At 41.2% G+C, this 26,508-nt stretch overlaps 2 protein-coding genes across 10 annotated transcripts in view; both read right to left on the bottom strand.

Moving 5' to 3' along the window:
• Positions 1-20,137, bottom strand: part of ppp1r13bb (protein phosphatase 1, regulatory subunit 13Bb) — a 30,740-nt gene extending 10,603 nt beyond the window's left edge. Inside the window, exons 1-10 of one of the 3 annotated variants that reach the window (XM_040124631.1) lie at positions 20,086-20,137; positions 18,401-18,954; positions 17,961-18,129; positions 10,474-10,621; positions 8,958-9,077; positions 7,775-7,845; positions 2,634-2,735; positions 1,102-1,276; positions 350-549; positions 62-202 (exon numbers count right to left, since the gene is read on the bottom strand). In XM_040124631.1, coding sequence (XP_039980565.1) covers positions 62-202; positions 350-549; positions 1,102-1,276; positions 2,634-2,735; positions 7,775-7,845; positions 8,958-9,077; positions 10,474-10,621; positions 17,961-17,969 — 966 coding nt within the window. In that variant the 5' untranslated portion in view covers positions 17,970-18,129; positions 18,401-18,954; positions 20,086-20,137. Of the gene's footprint in view, positions 1-37; positions 203-349; positions 550-1,101; positions 1,277-2,633; positions 2,736-7,774; positions 7,846-8,957; positions 9,078-10,473; positions 10,622-17,960; positions 18,130-18,400; positions 18,955-20,085 lie in introns of all 3 variants that reach the window. The other 2 variants (XM_040124629.1, XM_040124630.1) reach the window with 2 other exon arrangements.
• On the bottom strand, positions 19,517-26,424 carry LOC120788674 (histidine triad nucleotide-binding protein 3-like). 7 transcript variants are annotated; one of them, XM_040124636.1, is made up of 7 exons: positions 25,826-26,424; positions 25,232-25,456; positions 25,017-25,134; positions 24,299-24,368; positions 23,942-24,068; positions 22,869-22,935; positions 19,517-20,032 (listed from the first exon to the last, which is right to left on the bottom strand). In XM_040124636.1, the coding sequence occupies exons 2-6, from the start codon at positions 25,316-25,318 to the stop codon at positions 22,888-22,890; spliced, it is 450 nt and encodes a 149-aa protein (XP_039980570.1). In that variant the 5' UTR covers positions 25,319-25,456; positions 25,826-26,424; the 3' UTR covers positions 19,517-20,032; positions 22,869-22,887. The 7 variants fall into 7 exon arrangements, with proteins under 7 accessions (XP_039980570.1, XP_039980572.1, XP_039980573.1 ...); XM_040124638.1 differs by lacking the exon at positions 19,517-20,032 and adding an exon at positions 20,222-20,307; XM_040124639.1 differs by lacking the exon at positions 19,517-20,032 and adding an exon at positions 20,321-20,625.
• Positions 26,425-26,508: the final 84 nt, after the last annotated feature.

Here is a 26,508-nt window from a genome sequence, read left to right as displayed (position 1 = left end):
TCTCAGGAGGAGATGTGTTAAGCGCTCCTAGTCTTACAGGGAGGTTCTCTTTTTGACGTGCCTCAGCTTTTTTCTTGTAGAGGCGTTCCCGCAGCTCGCTGATACGCTTGTCCATGAGCGTCACTTCCATGTTGCGCTTGTTCAGAAGCTCCTTCTGTTGCTGCAGCTTGCTGTTTTGCTCCTGGTTCAATTTGTTCCGAATCTGAGGATGACAAACGAGGATGCAAACACATGTACAGATTCACTAGAACAATTGACCCTGCTATTAATGTAGTCAGGGGTAAAGTAAACATAGTGCAACCTATAAAAGCATTCAGCAAACATTGCACTTATTTCTGCAGCGCAGTACCTGAAGCTCCTGATAGAGTTTGCGGAGCTCTAGGGCTGCAGCGCCGGTTACTTGGCCACCCAAGGCGGTCTGTATGCCGTTGAGCTTTCCCCTCCGCAGGTCCTCCAGCTGCAGGCTGAGCTGCTCCACCCTCAGCACCGCTGCCTGTAACTCTGCCTGCTTCTCTTGGAAGAGGCTGCTAACTTGCTCGATCTCTACCGCTGCATGTGAGGAATGAAATAGTCACATCAGGTCACTCATAATCTCACTGTAGGGTAAATCATCAGGTTACTTGGGTCTATTTCGTTATAAACACAACCGTGACGATGACCGTCAAAATGTTGATGTGGTGCAAAAATAGTTTTTTTCCTCATCCCTAGCTCTCAAACTCTGTAAAGTACGATTCCTAAAAAGTAAAAACATTATCCTCCATGAAAAGCTATTTATATAAAAGATAAATTCTCAACGCTAGAATTATTTGAATTTCAAATCAGCCAAAAGTCAATTTTCTAGATGTGTATGCACAAATATAAAGTCTGAGATATTTATACATTCACAGTCTATGAAAATGTGTGAATCCACAGTCCTAATCTTCAAGTGAGTGAGCTCAAGCCTTTTTCATTACTCTTTACACTGATACATTTAAATTTAAATGTGAGCAACAACGTGAATAACATGAACTCGCACCTACAGTCGTAATTATGGCTGTCTGCATATTCCTAAATACGAGGATACCTGTGTTTTATGTACATACTGAAAGTAAGCATACATACACAGGTTGCCATTGATGACCTTGCTGTAGTCCACCTGGCCTCTCATTGCCCGAATCTTCTTGAGCTTTGCCTCCTGGCTCTCCACGCGTTCCTTTAGCCTCTGCAGCTTCTCGCTCTCTGAAACGGTTTGCTGCTGACGCCGCTCCTGCTGCTTCAGGTAACGCAAACGCTGCTCCTTCAGAGAGCGAGACGGAGATTTAATAGGTAAAGGGGTAGATACAAGGAACAAAATTATGTCAAACTGCACCCAGCAGTCCAAAGGCTGAACACTACCTGCTTTCGCAAGTTTTGAAGGAAATACTAAAGACAAAGGCTTTTGAGTATTTCATCTGTTCAATGCTTATGTTTTTATGTCAAAAATAAAAACACAAGCTTGAATATAAAACCAGAAAGGCACCACCCCAAAGCTTAAAGGAAATCTCTGTGGCAGACACACCCTAAAACTAGCCTAAATCTTTCTACTGTACGCATTAAGTGAAATGTTGTGCTGTGTCGAGACTCTCTGAAGGCTGAAGAAAGGGTCAGATGACTTCATCTCTCTACCCCACGGAGAACTGCTCCAGTTTAGGGTCCTAAAATAGGAGATGACAGGCCCAGGTTTCCAAATGACTGCAGGGCTTCAAGTGGGCCTGCTTTTCAGACACAACAACAAAGGCAATAAATAGTCTTCCTATCGTCGGGTCTACAGTGGGCTTGGTCTTGCGTGAATGATCAGCACACCACAAGCACAGTGGTCAGACTGTGTTAGTGTACAGGAAAACCCCGGAGACTGACAAGGTAGACTGGTTGTGTGGAGGTTTGCTGCCAAACTCCAAGAAGAGATGTGCTTTTTATTAAGCAGTGCAGAGCTGTAATTAGTTAGAAAAAGGTAGTATCCTTAGTGTTGGATGTTGCTGAATAATTGGTGTGCTTCCTTTAACACTGTAATGTCTGTGCACATGTTCCTCTAATGACTGAAGTACATATTCTGACATTCTGGACATTCCTGGCACCGTGACTCATACTGCATCCCAACTCGTTTGTTACGTAACCGTTTGCCCTACTTCAGGTCATGATGGGACTGTTTGGATCAGAGCAGTTCAACTGCAGTCCAATTTCCGTCTAACAGGAAGGCTCAAGGCTGTGTCTTGAACCACCCCGGCCTGTTGAGGCCTTGAACTCATGCCCTGTCTGTGTCTGTGGGATCAGACTACATGACACAATATCAGACCGAGCTGCACCTTTCCGGTCACCAATGTACAGTATGTCATGCAACACGTGAAAGGTGGCGAGCTTTGAGCGGTCAGGCTTCTACATATAGTCTGCCACATCTCTCGCCCAGGTTATCGCAAGAAGTCTGGACTCTATGATTGCCTCATCTGGTGCTCATCGTATGTTTCCCACTACTAACTAGATCAGTCCAGTCATCCACGAATGCCAAATTACAGCGACATGCTTTTTTGTTAGCAAGAAGCATATTGTGTACGAAAGACCATCAACATATTCAGCGGAATGACTCATAGTAAGACAAGAGAATGAAGACAGGATGTTACTTTTGCAACAAGCATCTGCTGCTGAGCCTCAATTTGCTGCTGCTGCCGTGTGGCCATCTCCTGCAGCTCTGACAGCGTGAGCTCCACACACTGATTCCCGACCTACACACACACAAACACACACACACACGAACAGGTCAAGACAGGTCAAGAAATTAAATCTCTAAATTCTGAGCAGTGTCCAGATACTGACATCTGACTGAGGCGGATGATGAATAAGGATTTCTACACATTTCCGACAGTGAGGTTGTGTTTGTTGGGGCTTAAGGTTTTAATTCACGAGAACAAACATTTTAATTTTGTGCAATAAGCCCATAAGTTTAGGCCTTATCTTCCTCATATTAAACGTCGTTTGAGTCAGACCAGAGCATGACCCAGGGTCAAACAGTGTGAGACCTAACAGCAGTGAGAGTCCGCCTCTCCTTCCTCCACAACAAGGCTCCAAATATCAGTATGATGGGACATTAATTGTGATGAGACTCCGTTTGTGAGAAGGACAGTTGAGGCTCTGAGGGCAATGTGTCATTTGGTGTTTGTACACATGGCGACGGCTTCAGATCGCGTGGGGAAGAGTATCCTGAGCTGTTACAGTGAAGCTATCACCAGACAAAAGGTCACTGCGTTACACAAGCGCACAAAATTAACCAAAAGACAATTTTGCTATGGCAAAATAAAATGTGAATTTGATTTCAGTGTTCAGTCAGATATGGTATCCACTCTAATTTCTTTCCATCCATTTTGTCCAGAAGACAGAGCAGAGATACCTTTTTTTTAAATTGGAGGGAAGCTGTACCTTTTCACTATGTCCTCCAGTGAACACTAGTGACACTGGAGACTACAGCTCTGATGACTGGAGGTATGTATTGTTTGGACACAGTAACTCTATTTTTAATGAATAAATGTCTGTGAAAGATTAAAAAAAAACAAAACAAAAAAAACAAAAAACAAAACAGAATATTGCCGTCTATTCACCAGTAAATGCACTGAACATGTTTTATTTACAGTAACCTAACTTTATTTATATATCATGTAGCAACAAGCTGAGGAAACCAGTTGAAAGTGCTGATTTGGGCCTGGGGACTGCAGACCACCTGCTGGGTATGTGTGTATAAATACTGAAATAATGTATTTTTTAAAAACCTATAAGTATTCTATAATAATATTTTTGAGTGATTATGACTGAAGGCGCCTGTGTCATTTTTCATTTATTCTGGGCTCCCAGCAGCTTTATACTTCTTGACTTCTCATTGTGTATTGCTGAGTTTGTGCTGGAAAAAAAAGGACACGCTCCATGTGCGCTGAGGACAGTTTAAATGGTGCTAACAAAGACAAAAATGAAAGCATGGAAAGTAGGGAAAATGAACCAAAATTGATTTGGACTCCAGAGGGTTTAAAAAACAAAAACAAAACAAAAACAAAATTAAATCACAAATTTCTAAAGCTCAATTTGCTATAATCTAATTTTTCATTTAGTCCACAGCCTAAAGATATTCAGTTCACTACCACAGATGAGAAATAAAAGCAGAAAAGCATCACTATTGAGAAGATTGAACAAGGGGATGTTTTTTTAACACTGAAAAGTGACTGAAACAATTAAAAGATTATCAAATATTTGCCAATTACTTTTATATTAATCAATTAATTGATTGAGCAGCCAAGCGTTACACCTCAAATAGTAACGAGAGACAAACTCTGCACAACTCTCTTATCTATCCTCAGTAAAATTAGTTAAAGTTAAATTGGCCGCACTTAAAATGAAAAAAAAGGAGCTTCACCTCCAGAAACTGTTCAGATGAAATTCTCTTCCTGAGCCAGAAACCAGCAACCATGTCTTGTTTGAGAGCTCACAGAATAAAGGAGGACGGCCTAATCATTCGATTCACACATTCAGTTCTGTCCCTCAAACTGCCATCCTACAGACTTCTGAATTTCCACAAAGGCAGTTGCTTCAGTCAACACACTGGCGGACTACTCTTCAGTAAAACAGCAAACTGAGTGAGCAGTGAATACGTTCCTCCAAACGACGAGCAGTACTGAAAGAATGCTGAAGCGCTCCCAGACTTTTGCCTTTAGGAGCTGTGTTCAAAGAGGGAGGACAGAGGAGGCGACACAGGAAATGTCATGGTGTTTTTTTCCAATAACACTGAAAAATGTAGAATAATCGTTTGGATATGGCACTTTTTTTTCTTTTTTTTTTAAAAACGTGAAGAGATTAGTAAAAGGCATAAAAAGGATGACGACATGGAAAATAGAAATACATCAGTTTAAGTGAATGTTATGTTAAAAGCAGGAGACATAAGAAAGTCCTGGTGAAATAAACATGGCCTGGCAAAAGGCAAAATATTGTATGCAACGCTCTTACTGGATTAGAGGCATACATTTCTGTGACTCAGCTAGTCTGAATAAAACATGTTTCTTTTGTTAATAATTTGCCTTTTATGGTATTGTGAAGTGAGGCATCAATGGCGCACATCTCATACATCATCTCATCTCAGGAGACATGCAGCCTGGCATTTGAAGCTTCGCCCATGTGGCTCAGACAGTGTTTTTCCTAACTGGCATTTGGTAAGGCATTTAGATATAAGGATGTCTACGATGACTCAACCCCTACCAAGATGGAGAGAGCGGGGGAAGTCACTGGCGATCAAGCACACGCACACACAGCCACGCTCAAATGCACTCAGTGACAATTCACCTGAGGGAGAAACAGACACACACATGCTAGTTGGAGAAACACCCTACTGAACAGTCCTTGAAAAGAGAGAGAGAGAGAGAGAGAGAGAGAGAGAGAGAGAGAGAGAGAGAGAGAGAGAGAGAGAGAGAAGCCCCAGCTCACTGGGGAGGGGTGTTTTCCTACTGGAGCACATAAACCCATCAGCCGGCTGTATAGATTTGTCGTAATATTATCAAAATGATCATCAGAATTAAGTTTCAGAAGAACAGTTATTTGTGACTATTACTGTGACATGCAATAAACATTGACAGAACATTTTCAGCGACTACTTTAATAAATCGATTAATCTTGTCTCAGGAGGTAAAGTGAATGTCTTTGGGTTTTGGACTACTGGTTGGACAATACAAGACATTTTGAACATGTCATCATGTGCTTAAAGACACTGTCGTGACCATTTTTCACTATTTTTCACTATTACCTAACATTTAAGAGAAAAATATTAAATCAGTTAATCAAGAAAATAAACTGCAGAGTAACAGATAATACAAATATTCTGGTGTTTCAGACCTAAAGCTTATTGACATGGACAAATACAGGGCTGGACCTGACAATTATTTTCATTTTCAATTAAAATGGTTTGTGTAAAAAAATGACAAAAAGAAAAAGCCATCACATTTTCTCAGGGCCCATTGCAATGTCTTCCAATTGCTAGTTTTGTTGACCAGAACCCAACGATATGAAATTCACCATCAAATGTCAAAGAAAAGCAGCAAATCCTCACATCTGAGAAGTTGTAACCAGATGGGGAAAAAAAACAACAAAAAAACGCTGAAACAATTAATCTATTGTCAAAGTAGTTGCTGATTTTTTTTTTTTTGTGTTGTTGATTGACTAATAATTTCATGTCTCGGCAAATGAAATGAGGTGTACCTCAGCGATGCAGTTTATGTTATCCCAAGAAGCTGCCATCATCAATTATGTAAGCTAATATTGTGATATATATTTAAAAAAAAAAAAAAAAAAAAAAAAATCATTGAAAACGCGTGCGATCATTATAGTGTTCCCTTGAGGCACCTCTGCTCTTTACGAGGCAGCGTCGCTCTCAGACGATGATCAGTTCTACTCAGTGGAGAGAAAGCCCCTGGGGTTTGGGCAGCAGTCCGAGGAAAAGCCAAAGCAATGATCCTCTTAGGGCCCGTTATATCATCCTGTAGGCTGGCTGGTATAATCCTCTAAATCAGATATTAGGAAGAAACTCGCACACAAATGAACCTCGGCACTTGGGAGGTTAAGAGGCGCCAGCCGTGCCGCCGATAATGTTTCCCTCTTTGAGTGAACGAGTGGTGATGATAAAATAGATTTTTTTTCTTTACTTGTCATGGCATGGCGTGGGTTTTATGGGTTAGTGGCATGATATTTGCAGTGTTATGGATCAATAGCTGATATGTAGATCCATAGAAAGATGTATAAACACAACACAAACAAGAGTCAAAAGTTGTGGATTTTCAGGATGATAAAAGGAATGGCTTCTGGCTGCTCTTCTGGTACACTGCTATAATCTTTTTTTTTTTTCCAAAACAAAAACCACAACCCTTCCATCTCCTGCTGTGATGGATTCTACCCTCCACCCTTAAGGTTGAATTAGTTACGATTCCTTGACCGCAACACTTTCTTATTGTGAAATCTGGGACAGATGGTCGGAGAGAGAAAGGATGCCACCCCAGGGGGTGCTCTTATCAGAGTCTTTCACGTCTCTTAGCACACGGATCCTAAAGCTAGAGATGAACATCCACAACAAGGGGTACACCTGACAGGGAAACACTGACAGCGTCTGGAAATGGAACAGTCTGCTCACACCAGGGTCTGTGCGGTTACTCTCAAACATCGGCATAAACACTTTTACACCGGAGACTGGAGTTATGTGTCATTCTAATTACTTTCTAATACTTGCTTTTTGCAGTCTATAATGTATAAACAATTCAAAAGAGAGCCGACCGCTCTGAATGCCTTTATGTTGGTGTAAGAAAGCCAATAAAATCTCAAACTTGAACTTCAACATTTTGCTGGCACTAATATCTAGAACCCTTGTAAAGCATAAAAAATTTCATGTTATTGATGTAATATTTTTATTGATTTCCTTTTTTGTCTCTCTCTTTATATATGTCCAAGCAACTGAGTAAACCCCCCACCCTCCCTTTTACATATCATCCTGCTTCTATATGTAGTTCATTGGTTTCATAACGGCCTATGGACCTGGTTTGTTCTGGTCTTTCTTTTAATTAAAAACAATAAAAACACAATCATATACACAAAATGTGTTATGACATTTTGTTGTACAAACTTATACAGTATATAACCTTCACCTTAACCCCGGTCCTATCCATGAAAGGAGGCACCAAAATACAGTACGTTATTGCTAGGACATTTATCTTTTAACATCATTTAGATAATGCTAATTAAGTCTCACCCCGTTCTCATTGTGCTTCTCTCCAGTGTTTCCACTTCTGCGACTCGTCTGATCCTGAGACTGCTGACTCCCTGCAAAAAGAAACAGTCACCATCACACACACACGGGCAGGGCAGGGACACCCAAGTGTGCACAGACGACTGCGCACACGAGAGCAGATTCAGAGACAACAGCCATTGTCAGGAATAGTTTGAAAATTCACTGACACGATTGCACATGACAGATGGATTTAAGAACTGGGACAAGCACTGCTGACTAGAGCCACCTAACTCAAACTTGATGGAAAGATGAGAATAATTGATTTCAAACTTCACAGGAACAGATAGAAAATTGGCCACTTGTGCCATGTTTCTAAAAAAAAAAATCACCAGATATCTTGATGGTACCTTTGCTGCAAAAATGCACATTCTCAGTCAAGCTCTAGATTTACATCAAACATGAATCAGATCAAGATCACATCACAGCAAGTTTGTTTCTCTGCCACCAGTTAAGTTCCTGTGTAATTCTTCTATATATCTACACATGTACTGACTTTGATTAAATTCAAACAAACATTAATGTGTCCTAGTGAGTCTCTGATCGTGTGCAGAGCTGATTTCAGTGATTGATTTTAAGCTTGGGTGCATCTTACACCTGGCCTTTTATGTGGCTATACTCTATCCAAACACCAATGCAAAAAGATCTGTGTTAATGCGGTGTTTGTGTGAAAATGGGACAGGGATTTATTCCTTTGACGTGCCCCATCAGGCATCAATTAAACTTAGCTTTTTCATCCTAGACAGCCTTTTAAACTCTTAATACAACAGGATACCACATAAGAACTATGTTTACAAAGTATCTGTACTCTTACAACTTGGTTCAAAGAGAAAACCAAGACCACACATGGTTTGATTTTTATCCAACTTAAGAAAGTTGATACTAAAGAGCTTCTTAGGTGTGTCCATCTTTTTGGCGTGTGAGGTGCATCAAAAGCAAGACAACAAGACAGCAAAAACGCCTAAATCCAAAAGACTAGAGATACCAGGGTAAGAAAGGGGAGAAAGAGAAACTCCGACTGACACCAGCTGAGCAGCCATCCAGAACAGGTGTCAGGACTTCCCTGACAACTTTCGACTCAGGCCTCCACGCTCCTTCATGAAGAGTCTACACAGCAGGAGCCAGAGGAGGCCGGGCCAGTATGTACCTTGATCGCTGCTCTCAGTGGGTGAATCTTCATGCCGGAGGAAGAACTTGACCTCTTGTTTCCGAGGCCCCCATTTCTGCAGGTGTTCGTACATCATGTGCTCGAAGGGGATCGCTCGCTCTGCAGAGACAGAAAAGTTCAGGAAAAGGGGAAAAGACTGATTAGTTAGTCCCCTTCGTTAGTAAGTCCAATGGAAATTTTGTGTGTTAAGTTAAAAGCACAGTGAACAAAGGATGAAAAGAATAACATTCTCACTGGGGGCAATTTTGCAGTAAAAAAGTTTCCTGTTCTCTGTTGTATCAAAGACTTTCGTTTTTGCTCCCATTTGTGTGGGTTGTTTTTGTAACACATACAGTATCAAACTTGAGGTTTGTGAGCTGAAAAAAGCCTTACACAACCTTTCAAAGACGATGTTGGTGATCGATTTTTTTTTTTTTTTTTTAACCTGTTGCCTGTACAGGTGCCTCTCCGCAGGCCAATGCAAACACAGCAGCATGGCAGCATAGGGGGAGTGTGTGTGCATTTTGCTATTATCTAGTGCTGACAATTACCATAATTGAAAACATAACAAAAAAGAAAAAAGAACATCACAAAACATTGGATACATTTATCCGAGCCAATTTATGGTACCATCTGTTTGTGTGTATGACTTTTTAGATGAGGTTTTCCACTGAGACTGTTGGATAACTATCTTTGCTAAAAATGATTTTGCATTTCAAGAGGACAGCACACTGTGGGCACAGAGAGACAGCGAGAGACAAAGAGATGGAGACAAAGACAGAGAGGTTTTAGGAGGTTTCGAGGGCTCATGGCTGCATTGTCAGGCACCAGCCGTACACGATTGCATAACGTGGGTTAATAAAGCTCTTGGCTCGGATGCTGTTTTCAACAGAGGAGTGGCCCCTCAGCAAAAAACGCTGATAACACCGGGCTTGTCAGCACGACGATGGTGGTGGGACTGAAAAGTTTGGGCTGAGTGGAATCTTTTGTGACAGTGCTGTAGACTGTACTGGCCCGTAACCCTTCTCTCACCTATAAAATTTGTACTTTAAGTGAATTACACTCTTCTGATAACAGCTGATGGGAAAGGGAAAATGTATTTTTGTTAATACATGCCTTTCTTCTAATTGAGGGTGTGAAACTTTTGCCTTATTTATGGCTCCTCCATGATTTTCCTCCACTCGGGTAGTAACGCATGGCCCTGTTTGGCACCTGAACTTTCTTTAATAGAGTGCTTGTTTTACCATTAATGAGGAAAACTAAAGGCTACTGCTTCGTAAAATTAAATTCTTGTGCGTGTAAGTGAGGTGTCAAGCTCAGTGATAATGGAGTTTCAGATGACTTCCCCTTTACGTATTACTTCTGACGGCCTCTGTTCTTTCTCTTTAACATGGCAGGCCACTGATAGCTGCTTCCCATACAGAAAAGTTCTGAATTTTTTGGTAATTTTGTGTGCTGCACTGCAGCAGATAAAACAGGCTCCATAACACGCAGCACAGCTTCATCCACTTCTTACCGTTGCCTCTCCAGACCTCAGCCAGGTGGCATCCGCTCTCGCCAGGCTCTTTGCAGAACTCGACGACATCGCGGCATGTCGTCTCGGGGGTGATGGGCACCTCGGTCACGGCCTGCTCCCCGTCGCTGAGGTACACCGTCAATATCATCTGAAAGAGGAATAAAAAGATGCTCGGTGATCCCAATGACAGTAAATTAAAATTTATCGAAAAAAAGAAAAAAGGATTTGACGAAAAATCATGAAAACATAAAAACATAATAGCAGATATTGATAGCAGAAATAAGGATTAAAGACAGTATTATGTATAAAAATATAAAGATATATGGAATATACAAGAACTGCTTAAACCATTCTTGCACTGTACAAAGCCCACCATGCTGACGCTACATTTTGCTGTCCACTGGCCTCGTCTGTTAGTTTGAGCTGCTGGTGGATTCATGCCTGTGCCTGCCCCATTTCTGTTTACTATGACTAAGGCCAGCCATAGCGTTGAACATACACAGTGAGCTAAGACATAGCAATGCAAGCCCTCACATGCTTCTGTCTACACTCGTATAATGGCAAAAGCAGAGGCCGTACTGTCCTTTCTCAGTACTCAACAGATAACCTTCAAGACTTGTTTACTCTGTCGAAATGTGAGGAAACTGCAAGTCTATCCTAAATTCTATCCCACATCTAGCCTCCTAAATGCAAGCTGTTAAATGGCTACGAGTAAAAAGCCTGGAGGCAGTGTACGGAAGATAGGAGGAGGACTAAAATGAACTTCATCCGACACAGAGCATCTCGAGAGTAAGAACTGGAGTTCAGGGGGCCTCAAGTACTACTTTGTACCCGCAGCTATTAAACTGTACAACACTACTCGACCCAATCGTCCTGAGCCAACTAGTAGTGCGACCAGGCATTGTAGCTGTAACATGTATATGACCCTTGGACTAGTCCATATGGAACTGCCTGCATAGTCTTCAGCTTGAATAAAAGGGCTGAACAACTGGTTGATTAATAAACCAGCTAACTGACAGAAAATCAACACACATGGGGAAATACCTATTTATTATTACTATTATTTTTGTTGCCAATATTGGGATTTGATTCAAACGACAATATTCTATAAATTACTATCATGTTTAATACCGCCTGGACCGCTAGTTGGCGGCCAACACAGAATTAAACATGATAGGTTTGTACCATGGATCACAAATCTCTGCATCAGTGAAATGATACACAGCGGTGAATCTTCTCTCTAGAATAGACCATCTTTGGCCAACATAAAAAGTGCAGAAATCTTATTGAACTGACTATAGCTGAGAATGTGAGAAATTGGCGTCATTCAGCTGCAGCTTAGTACATTTGGTGGCAGCAACTGTCATTTTAGTCATCTAAATTGTCAAAGTCACAGACATTTCTAACTATTTATTTACAGGGGCCGCAGCTTCTCAAACACAAGAAAAACATTTTTGCTATATCCCTTTAAACTAAAAATAAAAATAAAGGCACTTTAAGACATGGATTTGGGCTCAAGTAACTTGTAATTGGGATGATTTGAGCATTTTAAAGACTTTACAATATGAATTAATAAAAAAATGTGATTTAAGGTATGCATCATTTTATGTACATTTTCTCCATCAGCAAATATTTTCTAGGTGCATATCATCTATCGGGATGGGAGATCATTTGTGGTAATCTCTTTAACCCTAAAGGAGTTATGCTGGAAGAAGAGGGGGGGGGGGGGAAATCCCCAAATCCAGATGGTCCAAGCTGATAAAAACATATCTAAGAAGATTCAGCCATGGCAAAGTACTGACTTACTGGATTTAATACTTCTTTAAGTCAAAGAAAATGCTGATCCACTTTGAAATTTAGGTTAAATTTTTAAATGTAAAAAAACTGAATTTAAATTTTACAATTTGACAACTTTAAAAAGCTATGGATCCTCTGATGATATTAATCAACAATTTAGTTGAATAAAGCCAACATACTGGATGAAAGTTGCAGTGGATTAAAAAAAACAAAAACAACAACTCAAGTGCCCTATGCACACACTGATCAGAATATTTTACTTCAAAAAAAGAAAAAAGTTATGCCATCAAAAAGTTATTCAGTTTGACAAAGGCGAGGAGATTTTCCATCTACCTTGTTTAGACCAGTCGAGTTCTGGTTTAATAGGAGTAAACTCTTCTACATTCAGTGTTATGGCACATCTACATGACATGTTTTTCCTTCTGCGGTGGCGGGCAGATTCTCATTGTTTTCTGTGGCATAAAGCCCTCCAGGTGCCTGAGGTGTGCCTTCCTGTTTCATGTGACAGGCTCACTACAGTATAGTGTCACTACAGAAAAACAGGACTGTGAAGAGCTCACAGAATAAAGTGCAGAGAACCAAAATGGAAAAAATATCAATAACAAAGCTGAGAGTTTTGGAGGGATGTTCAAAATGAGGGCCTTCGTGTAAGTTGAATGTGAGTTCATCCAGTTAGTAAACAGAGTAGAAAAGGGGGATCTAGATTCTCTATACTTCGGTAGCTTTCTTTTAACCTGCTCAACTATTCACATTTCTTGTAAATGTTTCAGTGGTTGAACATCAACCATAACAGGGAGGGCTTTGAGACAAAAGAACTTCAATGTAATTATCTGAGTAATTTAGACTTACATTACTTACACTATCAAATGGCTCTCTTGTCCTACTCTTGCCATCTAGAGCAACGACCACACCACATTGGTTAGATATTGATCACAATGCTGAACTATAGTGTACAGACTCAAACCAAATCAGTGGAAAATCTTGCAATAAAGAGGAAACACTTGCAAAAGGGCAAAAATCAAACCGCTAATATCTATCCACAGTGTTTATAGAATGACTCAGTGTTTTCAGGGGTCATTCATTTGTCAGGGACACAACGATTCTGTCATATTAACTTATTTTGATTAATGAAAAACAAATATTAAACACATAACCTGCAATATTTTACACATGCACCATTTAGAAGGCACTTCATTGCAAAGATGTGAAGTGTGTAACTGTACATGTGGCCTCAGGGTGCACTTGTAGTGCCACAATAATTGCCAGTGTATGCCATATATAATCCTATATAATCTAGCATTAGTCACTGAGTTACCTATAGATTATTACTCCTGGACTTTGTCCGAGACAAAATGACTCATTCTTTGTAACGATGCAACTGTGTGATTAACTGGCATTTTCTGCAGCAGCATAACTGAAGCAATATGATCATTTGTGCTTGGGAGCCGCTGATTATGACCCTTAAAGCTCATACTTTGGCCAATTCCATAACTGGTTGTGATGAAATGGTGGTGTAGCCGAGACACAGGCAAATGTCGTATTTTTAGGCAATGCTGTGGCTTTCCTTCACAAATCCAACAGACATCCATCCATACCATCCATCTATGAGCTCACGCTGCCTCTGTCTATGTCCAGAAAGACTGGTAATGGATGACATTTTTGGGACTTGATCTCAATGAGCATTAACAGTTAAAAAAAAAAATTGTAAATATGTGGGATATCCATATTTTTTTTGTCCATATTTTACTGATAATTACTTTGTTAATCCCCAAGGAATATTAGAGTGCCAGCAGCTGCATAATAAGATACAACACAGTACAGGAATAAAAATAGTGAACACAAAACATCCCAATGGAGCCAGCAAGAACATCAGTTTGAATACAGATAAGACTGATGCCATTACTTGAATTTGTTCTGGTGGAAATTGTATGTTATATGAAATTAGTGTGGGGACATATTATGCATTCTTATTTAAATGAATGTTTTACAATCATGCTCAATTTAAGAAATAACATGACTAAATAAAGGTAATGTAAAATAAAATAAAAATAAACAGCCAGTCAAAAACTGCACTCCTACAAAACACACAATTTACTTTTCCTACTACTACAACACACGATGAGATGTTGAGCAAATATGTGCCTAATTGAAAATGGTCACAGAGGGCCAATACAGAATATTCTCAAACATACCTTCACATCGACAGAAACTACCAAATCATGTGAATATACATTCAAAGAGTGACAGTGTAGAAAAAAAGAATCTCCAGGGGCCCAGCTCACTGACCGCTGGAGAAATACGAACCGCCCTAACTAAGCTGCGTCTGCCCATGCTCTTGGCTCTCTTGACCGCCCTCCGTTTCCTCCTGATCTCCTTCTTTGGTGGCCGGTGGTACTCCTTTGCCCAAATGGGGTTCTCCTTGGAGAGGCTAACAAGGCCACGTAACACTATAGCCACAAACCTCTTCATCATAGCACTGCCGCTTTTGCAGGCATGAGACTTAATTGTTATGCCATCCCGGGCAGACCCCTGAAGCCGACAGCGGTGCGTGCTTTAGAAAAGGGCTGCAGAGGAGACTTCGGAGGAAAAAACACTTGCTGTACGTGTAATTCAGAGAGGGAGGGGAGGGAGAGAGAGAGAGAGCTGAAGAGAAACAAACAGCAAAGAGAGGGGGGGAGTCACAGGGTGGTGGGGGTGGGTGGGGGGGGTTGGGTGCCAGCAAGTCCTTCTATTGGAAAAGTGTCCCTGGGTTCTGCCAGTGGCTGCAACACCAATGACTCCCTGCTAATGAGAGTAGTTTGGCCACAGCTGTGACTGGCAGGCGGTCAGGGCACAATCATCAAATCATCAAAGGGATCATCTGTACGCTGTATGTTGGCTGTGCATGACTAGAAACATACAGTGTCTCTCTTGCCTGATGCATAATGCTACAGTGGGCATCAATCGGAGACAGGGATATCTATCATTTTAACTTCTGAGAGGGAGAGGGATGCACGGCTGGCCTGATCTCCAGCAGGATGACTCAAACAGTCATTTCCTCTCACCAACCCCGTCACTCATTTACTCACAAAACGCCAGCCACAAGGAGGAAGACTGATCTAGTGGAACAGTGTTTCCCGAGAGCACAAACTTTAAATCAAAACTTGTTTTTTTTCATGGACAGGCTTTTTTCTCAAATGCCACTGACTGAAAACAAACAAGGACAAATGAAGCTCCTGAACTTATCTGCTCACATTGTGGAGCACACAGTGGAGCCGTAAAATCATTTTAACCAAAGCCAAGCCCAAATGTGTAGAGCAACTAGGTCAGATACAAACACACAAATAACTTCAATCATGGCTAAATCCATTCGCTGGGACATGAGCGGGTTGCCTTTGGCATCCTTGACTAACGGAAAAGTGTCTTGTAATCTAGACAGTTCATGCAGCCCAAATATGCCAAACACTGCCCATCTGGCTAAAGATGGCACTGAACCATATGGAGGAGAGATGAGGTCATGACGTGACAAGCGATGGTAAAACAAACTGTACCCTCCAACCAGCCAGGCTTTCTGAAAGCTGAATTAGGAATGCTGCTGTTACTTTACAAGCATAAAATGAGCAACACATAAAAATATGAATATTTTTCCTGTAACTAAAGCTCAAAGACAGTTCGAAAAGATGCTTCAGGACTACAAATTTGAGGGACCTGTGCTGATACTGACCTAGACAACCCAATTTTAAAGTACAGCAGCTTTGCTATTACATACTAATTCTGGTAGAGGGTAGGTGTCTCTATTAATTCTATTGGTATTTTACATTTTTATTTGGAAAAATCTTTGCTATTCTCTTGAAAAAGACTGAGACAAAACAACAAAATCTGGACAGAGCAATGGGAAAATATCAGGTCACTCCAAGATTAATAAGGTGTTTTAAAAACGCATATGTCCCTTTGAAAGAAAGTTTTAATTAATAATAGATACTTTTTTTAACAAATAAAAAAAAAAAAGATCTAGGAGGACGAAACAGGTGGGAGTTGATAAATAAATCAATAACGGACTCTTTTCATCTGTTCATAGTAACTTTGGGGAAAAGGTTTGACAGTAATAATCACAATCCATTAAATTTATGACATTTACTTTTTAATAATGATTGCTTTATACTATAACTGTGGTGGCTTGGCTGACACCATTTTAAACCAGCGTACCTCAGAAAATGAGAAAGCGACAATAAGATGCAATGTTTACTTTTCCTGTAAGTCACGCTCTGCCCAGCTCCACTGTGTGAGATTAATGCCACTTGACAATCTACTCAGCTCAAAAGTTCCCCTTAACAACAGAGCATTAGCCGACGCAGTCACACAGACCTAGATCTGCCAAGGTCTCATTGGCTGCTGGAGTCACGCGAGAATCGAGTGCAGGGCAGCCTCTCTGGTCGACTGGCTCTTTGACTCTGATAGCCTGTTGGTGCCACAGGGCACAAACGTGCACCGAGGCTACCGTCACAGTCAATCCCGTGAACTCGATGGCGACAGCGGATATTGAGCACTTTGTACCCCTGGAAACTTATAAGACTCTCTGAAGCGATGTGTTTTGATGACAAGAATTTATTGTAAACACAACTGGCCGAGAACTGAATCCCCCTCTATTTTTGACGACACCTGACTGAACCTACTGTAAACTTATCCTGCACCTAAGTTCATGTTCCACTCCCCGAAGGCCAGAAGGGCCACAGTCCCTTTTCCCACAGTCTATCGCTGCATTCTCAGCACTATACTTAACAAAGGAGGTCCCAACAAAGCGCTGCTCCAATAGGGTTGCCATTCAGGTGTTCTATTCTTTGCTACACATTGAGTCTTGAACAATAACACCAGGGAAAAGAACAGAATGAAAATAGTTCTTGATTGTACCTACTGCTTTAAATATAGTGATCCAGTTGTTTCAGCATTATTCAACACAAATTCATTGTTATTATAAAGAGAGTAGAGGTCATGAAGTTAACTGGTCCTATTCTGATATACAGTATCGTAATTCTACTTGCTCAGTATTGTATACCGGCTAGCATTGACTACATGTTCAAGTTGCGAAGAAAACACATTATTGATTGTGTTAAAAGCATACAACCTTCAGCTAGATCACAATCCCTGTTCATCAAGTTGTGACAAGTGCCGTTTGTGTCTCCCCTTCCTTGTGTTTCAACCATTGTAACCATAAACATGAAAAAATATTTCACCCCTGCAGCTGTGGAGTCACATCACATAGATACTGTACCAGAAATAAAGTTGTAATAGATAAAGTTCAGCTTTTAGGAAGTGATCTTACTTATAGATTAGCCAAATAGCAGTGGGAAAAGACAAATGGATCGATATCAATCTTGCTCGAACCTGAGACTTGTGTTTAATGTTGCACGGATTGTCAGAAAATCAAACTGTGCTCTTCGTGTACACCTGGCTCTTTCATAATTTCATGCCGAGGAGCCACATGACCATCACACTTGAATGAAAAATTGTGTGCCTCAATCAAAGTACGCGCTCCGCTGGCTGCCCCCTGTGAAGAGCACGACACCTGACAGTTTCCACCTTGCGCACAGCTTCGATTCTGTACAAAAGCGGGCAGCCCAATCAATAAATCAATAGCTGAGAAGTCACTGGTCTTGAATTAATAAATGACAGTCAGTTTTTATGCTGGGAGAACATGGGCTGTATGCACTTACCGGCATCATACTGGCAGCTCTGGCAGGTCAAAACTACGGGTGCATCGGCGAGCTGTCCCACTGTTCACCCACTCGTCTTCAATGGCACCACCGTAGAGTCCGAGACCCACCTCGCGAGTTACGGGTTCTGCTTACTCCAGTGTGACAACCAACTGGGCCTCAGTCGTCTCTGTGAAACCAAACAGTGGAGCTCCGTTGAGTACTATAAGACTGAACACCGTGGGGTGTTTGACGCAGACTGCTCAAGGTAACGTCTAGTGTTAACGGCCAGAAAACGTTCATTTAAATGGTCCAGGCGTGGCTCCCCGTAGCTGCGACCATAAACAAGCCGACGGTTAGCCCGTCACTGTTAGCTCGCAAAAGCGACACCGAAGCAGGTAAAAACAAACGACGTGCAATGCCGTGCTGTTACTACGTAGTGACATACTAATTATACTCACCAATGTCAGAGATGATTCATTGTTCCAGCGAGTAGATTTGAGCCACGTTCCCGCTAAAGGCACGTATCTGACTGGACCAGCTGTCAGCCAGCCAGCTAGCGTTATCTCCAGCGAGGCGTTAGCAGTGTTAGCTGGTTTCAGACGCGGCTAAAGGACGGTATGCAAGGCGATCTCGCCACTCTCCGTCGGTCCTTTAGCTTGGCTGCACATCGGCGAGAGCTATCGGCGGAGTGTGTCTCAAGCAAACAGAAATGAATAAACATCCATCCAGATCGGCTCACTCCGTTTTCTTTTCCTTTTTCCCCCTTTTGTTTTTAATATATATTTTTACGAACGCAGTGAATCACCGTGAGCAGGCTAGCGATGAAAACACAAATAGCTGAGATCCAGCTGTTGACGGCGGGGAGGGGCGGGGCCACACCGCGGCGGCGACGCTGACGCCTCGACGTAGAATGTCAGGAATCCAACGTCCCCGTCCGGGTCAGCGCGTACCTGGGGCTGGATACCGGTTTATCAAGCCCCGGTGTGACTCCAGGTTTCTCCAACACTGGCACCTTCAACCAGAGTCAAACGGAAGATTAATTAGATTAAAGGTAATCTAACAAGCTCCTGTTTATAGCGGCAGCTCACGGGTTTGAAACGCGACAGACGGTGGACACCGGATCCATCATCAGACACTTATATTACAAACACAGCAAATTGACTGGGGCTACAAATGTACCTTTCCTTAACGATTCCGAAAGTTAAAAGGCTAAACGAGATAGCAGATAAAGCTGAGCTACACATATGTGCTGGACTACCCGCCGGGCAAAGTGAACCGATGTCAATCGGCCCGAAAAAACCCAGGTTTGCTCTGTTTAAACTGACTTGTTTTCGGGAACATGCAACACCTAAGCACAACATCACCCAACGTGACAATGGCCTCATGGTTGGTCCTGCTTTATTACCTGGTCTTGAGACCCTCTCATGAGGGGAGGTCCCTGTGCTGAAATTAAATTCCAACCCCCCCCCCCCCGACCTGTACTTACGTGTAACATATTCCTTAAAATCATTTGTGTTTAATCAAATCGCCACACATGCTGCTGATTCAAACGACCAGCAGACATGATATAAAATGATGAACATGAATAGGTGTTAAGTCTCATTTATAGCCAGAAAAATGCAACAGCAACTCACAGGAATATGTAGGTCACTTAGTATTTGTTAACAATATCTTATGGTAAAACATACATTTACATTCTTTACCCATGGCTGTTTTTAACAAGTTTTCAATAGATTTTAATGCTTTATGCATCTTACATGATTATAACTAGGTTATAATTTACTTTTAAATATAGGATCAAATATATCTTTTTTCAGCAATGCTTTTCTCAAATATCTTCTGAGGAAGCTACCTCGATCAAAAGGGGTGAGCATTTTGTTTCATTATAAATATTTGTAGCCAACACTCGTGAATTCTTCAGAGTAAGGTGCAGGAAATCTGTCCCCAGAACACATAACAGACACTCGTGACAGATTCACGCCGCTCATGTCTCCCCTAGTATCCCTGTCCACACCAGGCTCTGACCTGGCCCTCTCAACCCCGGGGGAGGTTCATTTCAGACCTGCCCTGAAAGATACACACCTCTGCGTCTGTAAAATAAAATACATTTGACCTGGTTAAAACAAAGTATGCAAAGACTCACTAGCATCCCATTTTATCCCGTCAGTTCATCTGTTAATCCAGGAGAAGTTATCCTGTAATTGCAGACCTTGCAGAGGGTTAACAGGGTTGAGGATGAGTTGTTGTTGTGTTGTTGCTTGTGCAGGTTGAGATGAAAGTTATATGAAGAAGCATTTGGGCTTGAGAAATGTTGTCAGTTGCCATGAATGCCGTATGACAGCTCCTTCCAGACTCTTGACACGTGCTGGTGATGACAGATGTTATAGTTCTGGGCCCCTTCTTCCATCATTTTAGCAAATTCATTCTCGTTTTTCGCAAATTCAAAGTGTTTTGAATAGCTTTTCTCTGTCCATCTCCAACCTTTCTCAGCACTGGCACACAAGCTTGCAAGATAATGTCAGGCTGAAATGAGATTACCTGGATAATCTCAAAGATGAACAAAGTCTATGAAGAGGAATACTATAACATGTGCTAGCAGTGTTTGTACAATGTAATGTTTTGTATTGCGGAGGTGGAATAGCATCTGTTCATACAACAGGGATAACACACCATGAAATGCAACCTAAAAAAAATGTAACAAAGTACAGTTTTCAGTGAAAAAATTTGAAGATTTTACCAAAATACCCATTTAATTACTATTATATTACTGTATTTAAAATGTTCTTCACAGCAGCGACATTAAATTAAAACAGCACCCACCCAAACCTTAGGCCCTCGGTAAGAACTAGGAAAAACTCCCCAATAAAAGCCTCCATAAGAAACCTCAGGGAGGCCGACTGAAAGGCACCCCCCCCCGGGACGATCAGTGGGCGGGTGCCAAGGGTGGGCTGGGGGTTACTTTGTGTGTGTTACAGAATACAGTTTTGACCATGCTCACTGTCATGTTTTAGCTATGGAACTTTTTTTTTTTTTTTTAATTAAAATGCAGCAAAAAAACATTTGGAGAGTTGTAAAATTAAAGTTTGTGTTCAATGAAATGTGTATATTTTTCTGAGACATGATCACGACACCCTCTGCACCACCTGTGTGATGTTATACTTTTGATGCTGTGGGGGCGTTAAAGTCTCTGTCATTTTAAAACAAGTTACCAAACAACAAAATAGCAAAATTTGAGGAACTGACCATGGGACCCCTTCAAAACGGGGGGTAACAGACAGGCATAAACATTTAGGACTGTGACAAACATACCAGTAAAGAGGGGTAGAAGAAAGGTCTGATGGCAAATGACACAGTGTATATGTTTATGTTGTTCCCTGCTTTATCACTTTTAAATGAAAAATAAAAAGGTTGAAAATCACTTTATGAGGCCCGTTGGTGCATGTGGGCCCTCTACCCTGCCCCTCCATAAAACAAAAAATATCGACTATCGTTTTGAGTTGCAAGTTACTGTAGTGACATCAAGTGGCGAATAGAAAGAACCGTCATTGTTATGAAGAGTACGACCTGCAAAGCATCTTCAGTCACTGTTTAGTGATGACTTTGTTTTTGAAGAGCAATCCAGCATTTTATTAAAAAAGAAAGGTTGTGATACTATTCAGAACACAAATATACACCAAATTGTTATTATTGAAGTGAGTATATGAATGAAATGGAAAAATGGTTAAACCTGATGAATTAACAATGGAAGAAGTTGCAACTGCCTTGCTATATAGAACTTGGTTAACATGTAGAGCCTTTCATATATGAAAACCTCCTTGGTCTAAGAAAAGATATACAAATGGTGCTGCTGACATACTGTCACCTACAACTCCCAAAACCTGTGCAGTTAAAAACACTAAAAGTCAATTCTTTCTATCATAATGTTGATGTAATTTTCTTACGTAGAAGTATACAAATTATTCGGAAAAAATGACAGAAAAATTGAGGTAAATAATGTCTCCCATGTGGCTTAATGAAAACAAACAGCTAGCTGCCAGTTTCTAATGGTCCAACTTTCATGTGAACGAACACAAAGACTTAAAACCCACATCTTATTGAGCAGTCCGATTGGAAATTCACAGATTTGGCCAAATTTTGAAGAAGAAAAGAAAACCTGCCAACAAACCCTTTAGATATCTATGCACCCACTGGCACACGCTGCCAATTAACATGATCTGGAAAGCGCTAATGGAATCTTGAGTGATAATAAAAGTAAATAATTAAATTAAAAGGAACCATTGTATCATTGTTTGCTGTATTTAGGCCCATGTGGACCTCCAGCATTCCCACGGTAATCTAATGTTTGGGTTTTTTGTCTTCTCATAATGAATTCTGTGTTTTTCCTCCCAACAGTGTTGCTCAGACATTTGTGTAGGTGCTGGCAGAGAAACAAAGACGTACATTAGGACCCATTGTCCCCTGTGATTACTAAAGTAAACAGAAATACTGAAAGGTTATCATACACAGCTGCACACACTTGAGGCTGTGTTTGTGAAGTACAATTGTCCTTCCAGACATATACATGACTTATGGTAAAAAAAACAAATCAAATTCCTATATGTGATTTTAAAACTGTATAAAGATATCAGTCATCACTTTTCAATGTTTGTATTTCAGTACAAAATAAATATCCTAAAAGCTGTAGTTCTCCCCTTATTGTTGGTCCAGTTACACAACATGACCTTTGATAGGACTAGGGAACACATTAAAAAAAATATTCTTGCAAAGGTCAAACTTACAGCTTCCACCCAACTGAATCAGCAAGCAGCATGGAGAACTATACATCATTTGCCACATTTAAGTCAGATGGAAAATTGATTTAAAATTGCAATCAGTGAGGCAGAATGACAAAAAATAACCTGTAAACATCAAACAAGATTGTCTCACCTTGATGCTTCGATGCTCCTCATTTGACCTTGCCATCAGTCTTCAGCTGAGAGAGCACTTTGTCCACCTGCAACAGAGCAGAAAAAAGAACTTATACAATATTGTGGTTCAGTGTAGTGCTAATTAAAAGTTTGTATAAATCACATTTATACTTAAGGAAAAACAACAGACATACAAGGCACATCAAGAAATAGATTATGTAGCTCGATTTTGATATTGGATTGATGATTGATTGGTGATAATAATAAGAGAGTTACCGATTAAGTGATTTTACAAAAAACTAAAAGAAGACCTTTTGATTTGGTTTATAATATCTGCATGTCTTTAAGTTTTAAAAAGGCAACTTTAAATTGGATTGTCAAAAAAAAAAAAACAAAAAAAAAAACTATGACATGGGATATAGTAAAAGGTCACATCAGGACATGGAAATAACAGAAAATGAAAATAATAAATTGTTCATTTTTCAATTGTTCATTTAATAATAACCATAACACATTTAAATTCCTGCATAACCGGAACATGAGCTTTTTGTAATTGGCTAATTTAGGGATAAAGGAAATTGCTAATGTCATTAAAGGTGCTATATGTAAGTTTTTGCTATTACTACATAGCCAACGTTAGCATTAACAGCCTTTTACTTACCAGTCTAGAAGAAACACTGTGAATTCAACATCAAACTTCATTCCTTTACTCGCCAAGAGCTTTCCTTGTCAGTCGAAAGCGACGCCAATGTTTACCTTTGTTTTGCTTCTATTTCTAACGCTTCTTTTCTTCTACTGACATTAGCATGCTAACCAGCTAGCCCCGGCCCGTCTCGTCACTTTCCGATAGCCTGATTGGCTGAAGCGCTTGGAAATCACCACCTGCTCCCGGAAAAAAAAAAACACGTCCGGCGGCAGAGATAACGTACATATAGCCCCTTTAATCGCTATAGGCTATATTTTTTTAAATTTTACTAGAAATAATTAAATCAATTATGATTAACTGCTACAAAATGTAATTAAATGATATTCTGTTGGCAGACTCCAGCCTCCATACAGAACTGCATTGATCAAAGATGCGGTAAGACTCACTGTGATGAACCAGTAAGACTGCGGCCCATAGCGAAGCTGCGACTTCAAGTTCATCTCACTGGCCGGAGCCAGGGCATGGAGGTGGAGGTGGGGAACGGATGAGAATGGAGGCAGATGAAACCCCAACCTGCACAGATTCAACGTGGGACTGAAACATTTTTGTAAATGAAAGCAGTTCACAGACCGCACCGGGAAAAACTACCACTGGTATTACAACACATTTTCAAAAAACATTTATTAAAACCTAAATCATTCAAGAAGACCAAATAAAGACCTGTGAAGCAAAGCCTCCGGGAAATTATTTTAAGCCGGCATGAGTCACAACTGTGGTGATCTCAGAACAGGGAACTGATTTACCTGATGTCATCTAGGTCGCAGACTTTGTTCTTCTCCAGTATACTCATTCCCATTTTTTCCATCCGCTCCACTATCAACAAACAAATCACATCAATATGGCCCATTCTTACAACTTAATGTGCCGAAAAGGAGAGTGCACACGAGTACACAGCAGTATGGCTTTTGGAGACTCGTGGAAAAACATTCTCTGAACTTAAGGACAGCAACACATATTCATTCAGCGATTTTCCAGTGATGACAACTGGAATCTCGCGGTCCACAGTTTGCAGTGTGCCTATACAGTTCAAATCTGTGTTTACAGAGAAGAAGAGGTGCTTAGGAGTTCGGGTTATTCCTGTTCCTCAGGACACTTTGATACGACCTCTTCAGACACTTATCACAATGCCACATTATGGCTTCACTGACAGGTATGCACCAGAGAATAAAAACCTGGTGGGTCAGTAATAAATGACTAATTCACTGCCAATAGAGCCTTAATTTTAAGTAACATCAACACTTCATTGGTTATTTCTCCAGCTTCTACCTTTGACAATACTGACTTGAACTGTCTTGGCACTTTCAAATAATGTGGCTTCTCAGAGTCTGCGACATTTTCCTGCGATCGGTCACGCACACGGCCGACTCATCGGTCTCTGCCGAGCTGTCACCGAACAGTCGTGTACCGTTAACGTGCGGTCCGAGCACTTGGCAGACCGAGCTCAGCCGGGGACTCGCTCACCCAGAGGGACGCTGTCCGCCCGGAGAGTTTTACAGTTGTCGATATGCCTCCTGGGAACCACGAGGTAGTGATGTGCGGCACCGGGCTTCACGTCACGAAAGCACACCAGCTCGTCGCCCTGTTCAGGGACAGAGGGAGGGTTAGGAATTTCCAGAACGTTGGAGGTGTTTTTTTTTTTTTTTTTCCTTAATGAGTGCGCTGGAGTCTCTACTTACACTCAGCAGGATTTCTGTGTCAGTCCGGTTGTTTGCTATTTGGCAAAAATGGCAGTCTTCGCTCCCCGAGGCGTCCTGAGACCCCATTATTGCTGTTTTAAGTTGTTGCCGTTGGGAGACTATGGGCTCTCTCCTGGCGGACTACCGACTGTGACACCTGGGCGTGTCTGCGATCAGGAGACAGGGCAACCAGCCGGAGACAGAGATAATAGAGCCGGTCCACTGCTGCGTTGAGGGGAACCGCGTAAATTCCCACTCTGAAGCGCTTGAGCGCTAAATACAACTTTGCCGGACATGGCATCAAGAAAGCCCATGTTTCAGCCAACACAGAATACTGTATTCAGTGGTTAATGATTACTGTCAAGTTAATATACGCACATGCAAAAATTTTAAATGGTTTAGTACATGAATAGTTTGATATTTTGGGGAATACACTTATTTGCTTTCTTGCCAAGCATTAGACTGATACCAGGCTAAAGCGGTTAGCTTAGCATACAACTGGAAACGGTAAACGGGCTTCCTGGCTACTTCCCAAAATAACAACATTTCTAAAAGCCAGCTCCTCTAAGGCTCACTAATTAAAAATATACTTACATATAACCATCCATAAAACCACAATGGGTTCTTTATTTCAACACTTTGGTTTTTGTATGAAATATGATGCGTTAGGTGGGTTTTGTTACCGACGGAGCAGGGCTAGCTGTTCCCCTCCGTTTCGATCCTTATACTAAGCTAAGCTAAGCTAAGCTAAGGGCCTCCTAGATGCAGCTTTATGTTGATTGAGCAGATATGAGAGTGGCATCAATCATGGCAGGAAAGTAAAGAAGTAGATTTGAAGATAGAAAATGTCGAACAATTCTTTTACAGTTACACACAATTACTCTGATTTTGTTGCAGCACCCAATAAAAACCCTAGAATCCCCCATAATATCCCCCAGGCTCTAAGACTGGATCACCAACCAGGCAAAGTGCGCTACTGGCACGAAGACCCGGCCCCTTCAGATGCCCTGAAGCCCGCGAACCTCCACCATGTTGCAATTACGTCGTGATAATGTGGTTAACTGCATTTCAGACAATGTGCCCTTCTAAAGAAAAACATGAAGTGACATGATAAGGTGATGACCTGATGAGTATTACCTACTCTGCAGGCTCTCTGTGTCAATACCAGTTTTAGTACCTTTACTGTTTCGGTTGATATTCGTGCACAAATGGTACATATTCTCAAATAAATGGGTTAAAAATGATACAAGCTAACTGACACACAACAAACATGGAGG

This window comes from Xiphias gladius, chromosome 4 (assembly GCF_016859285.1).
Source record: "Xiphias gladius isolate SHS-SW01 ecotype Sanya breed wild chromosome 4, ASM1685928v1, whole genome shotgun sequence".
Lineage (NCBI taxonomy): Eukaryota > Metazoa > Chordata > Actinopteri > Istiophoriformes > Xiphiidae > Xiphias > Xiphias gladius.
This window is presented reverse-complemented; position numbering and strand designations above follow the sequence as displayed.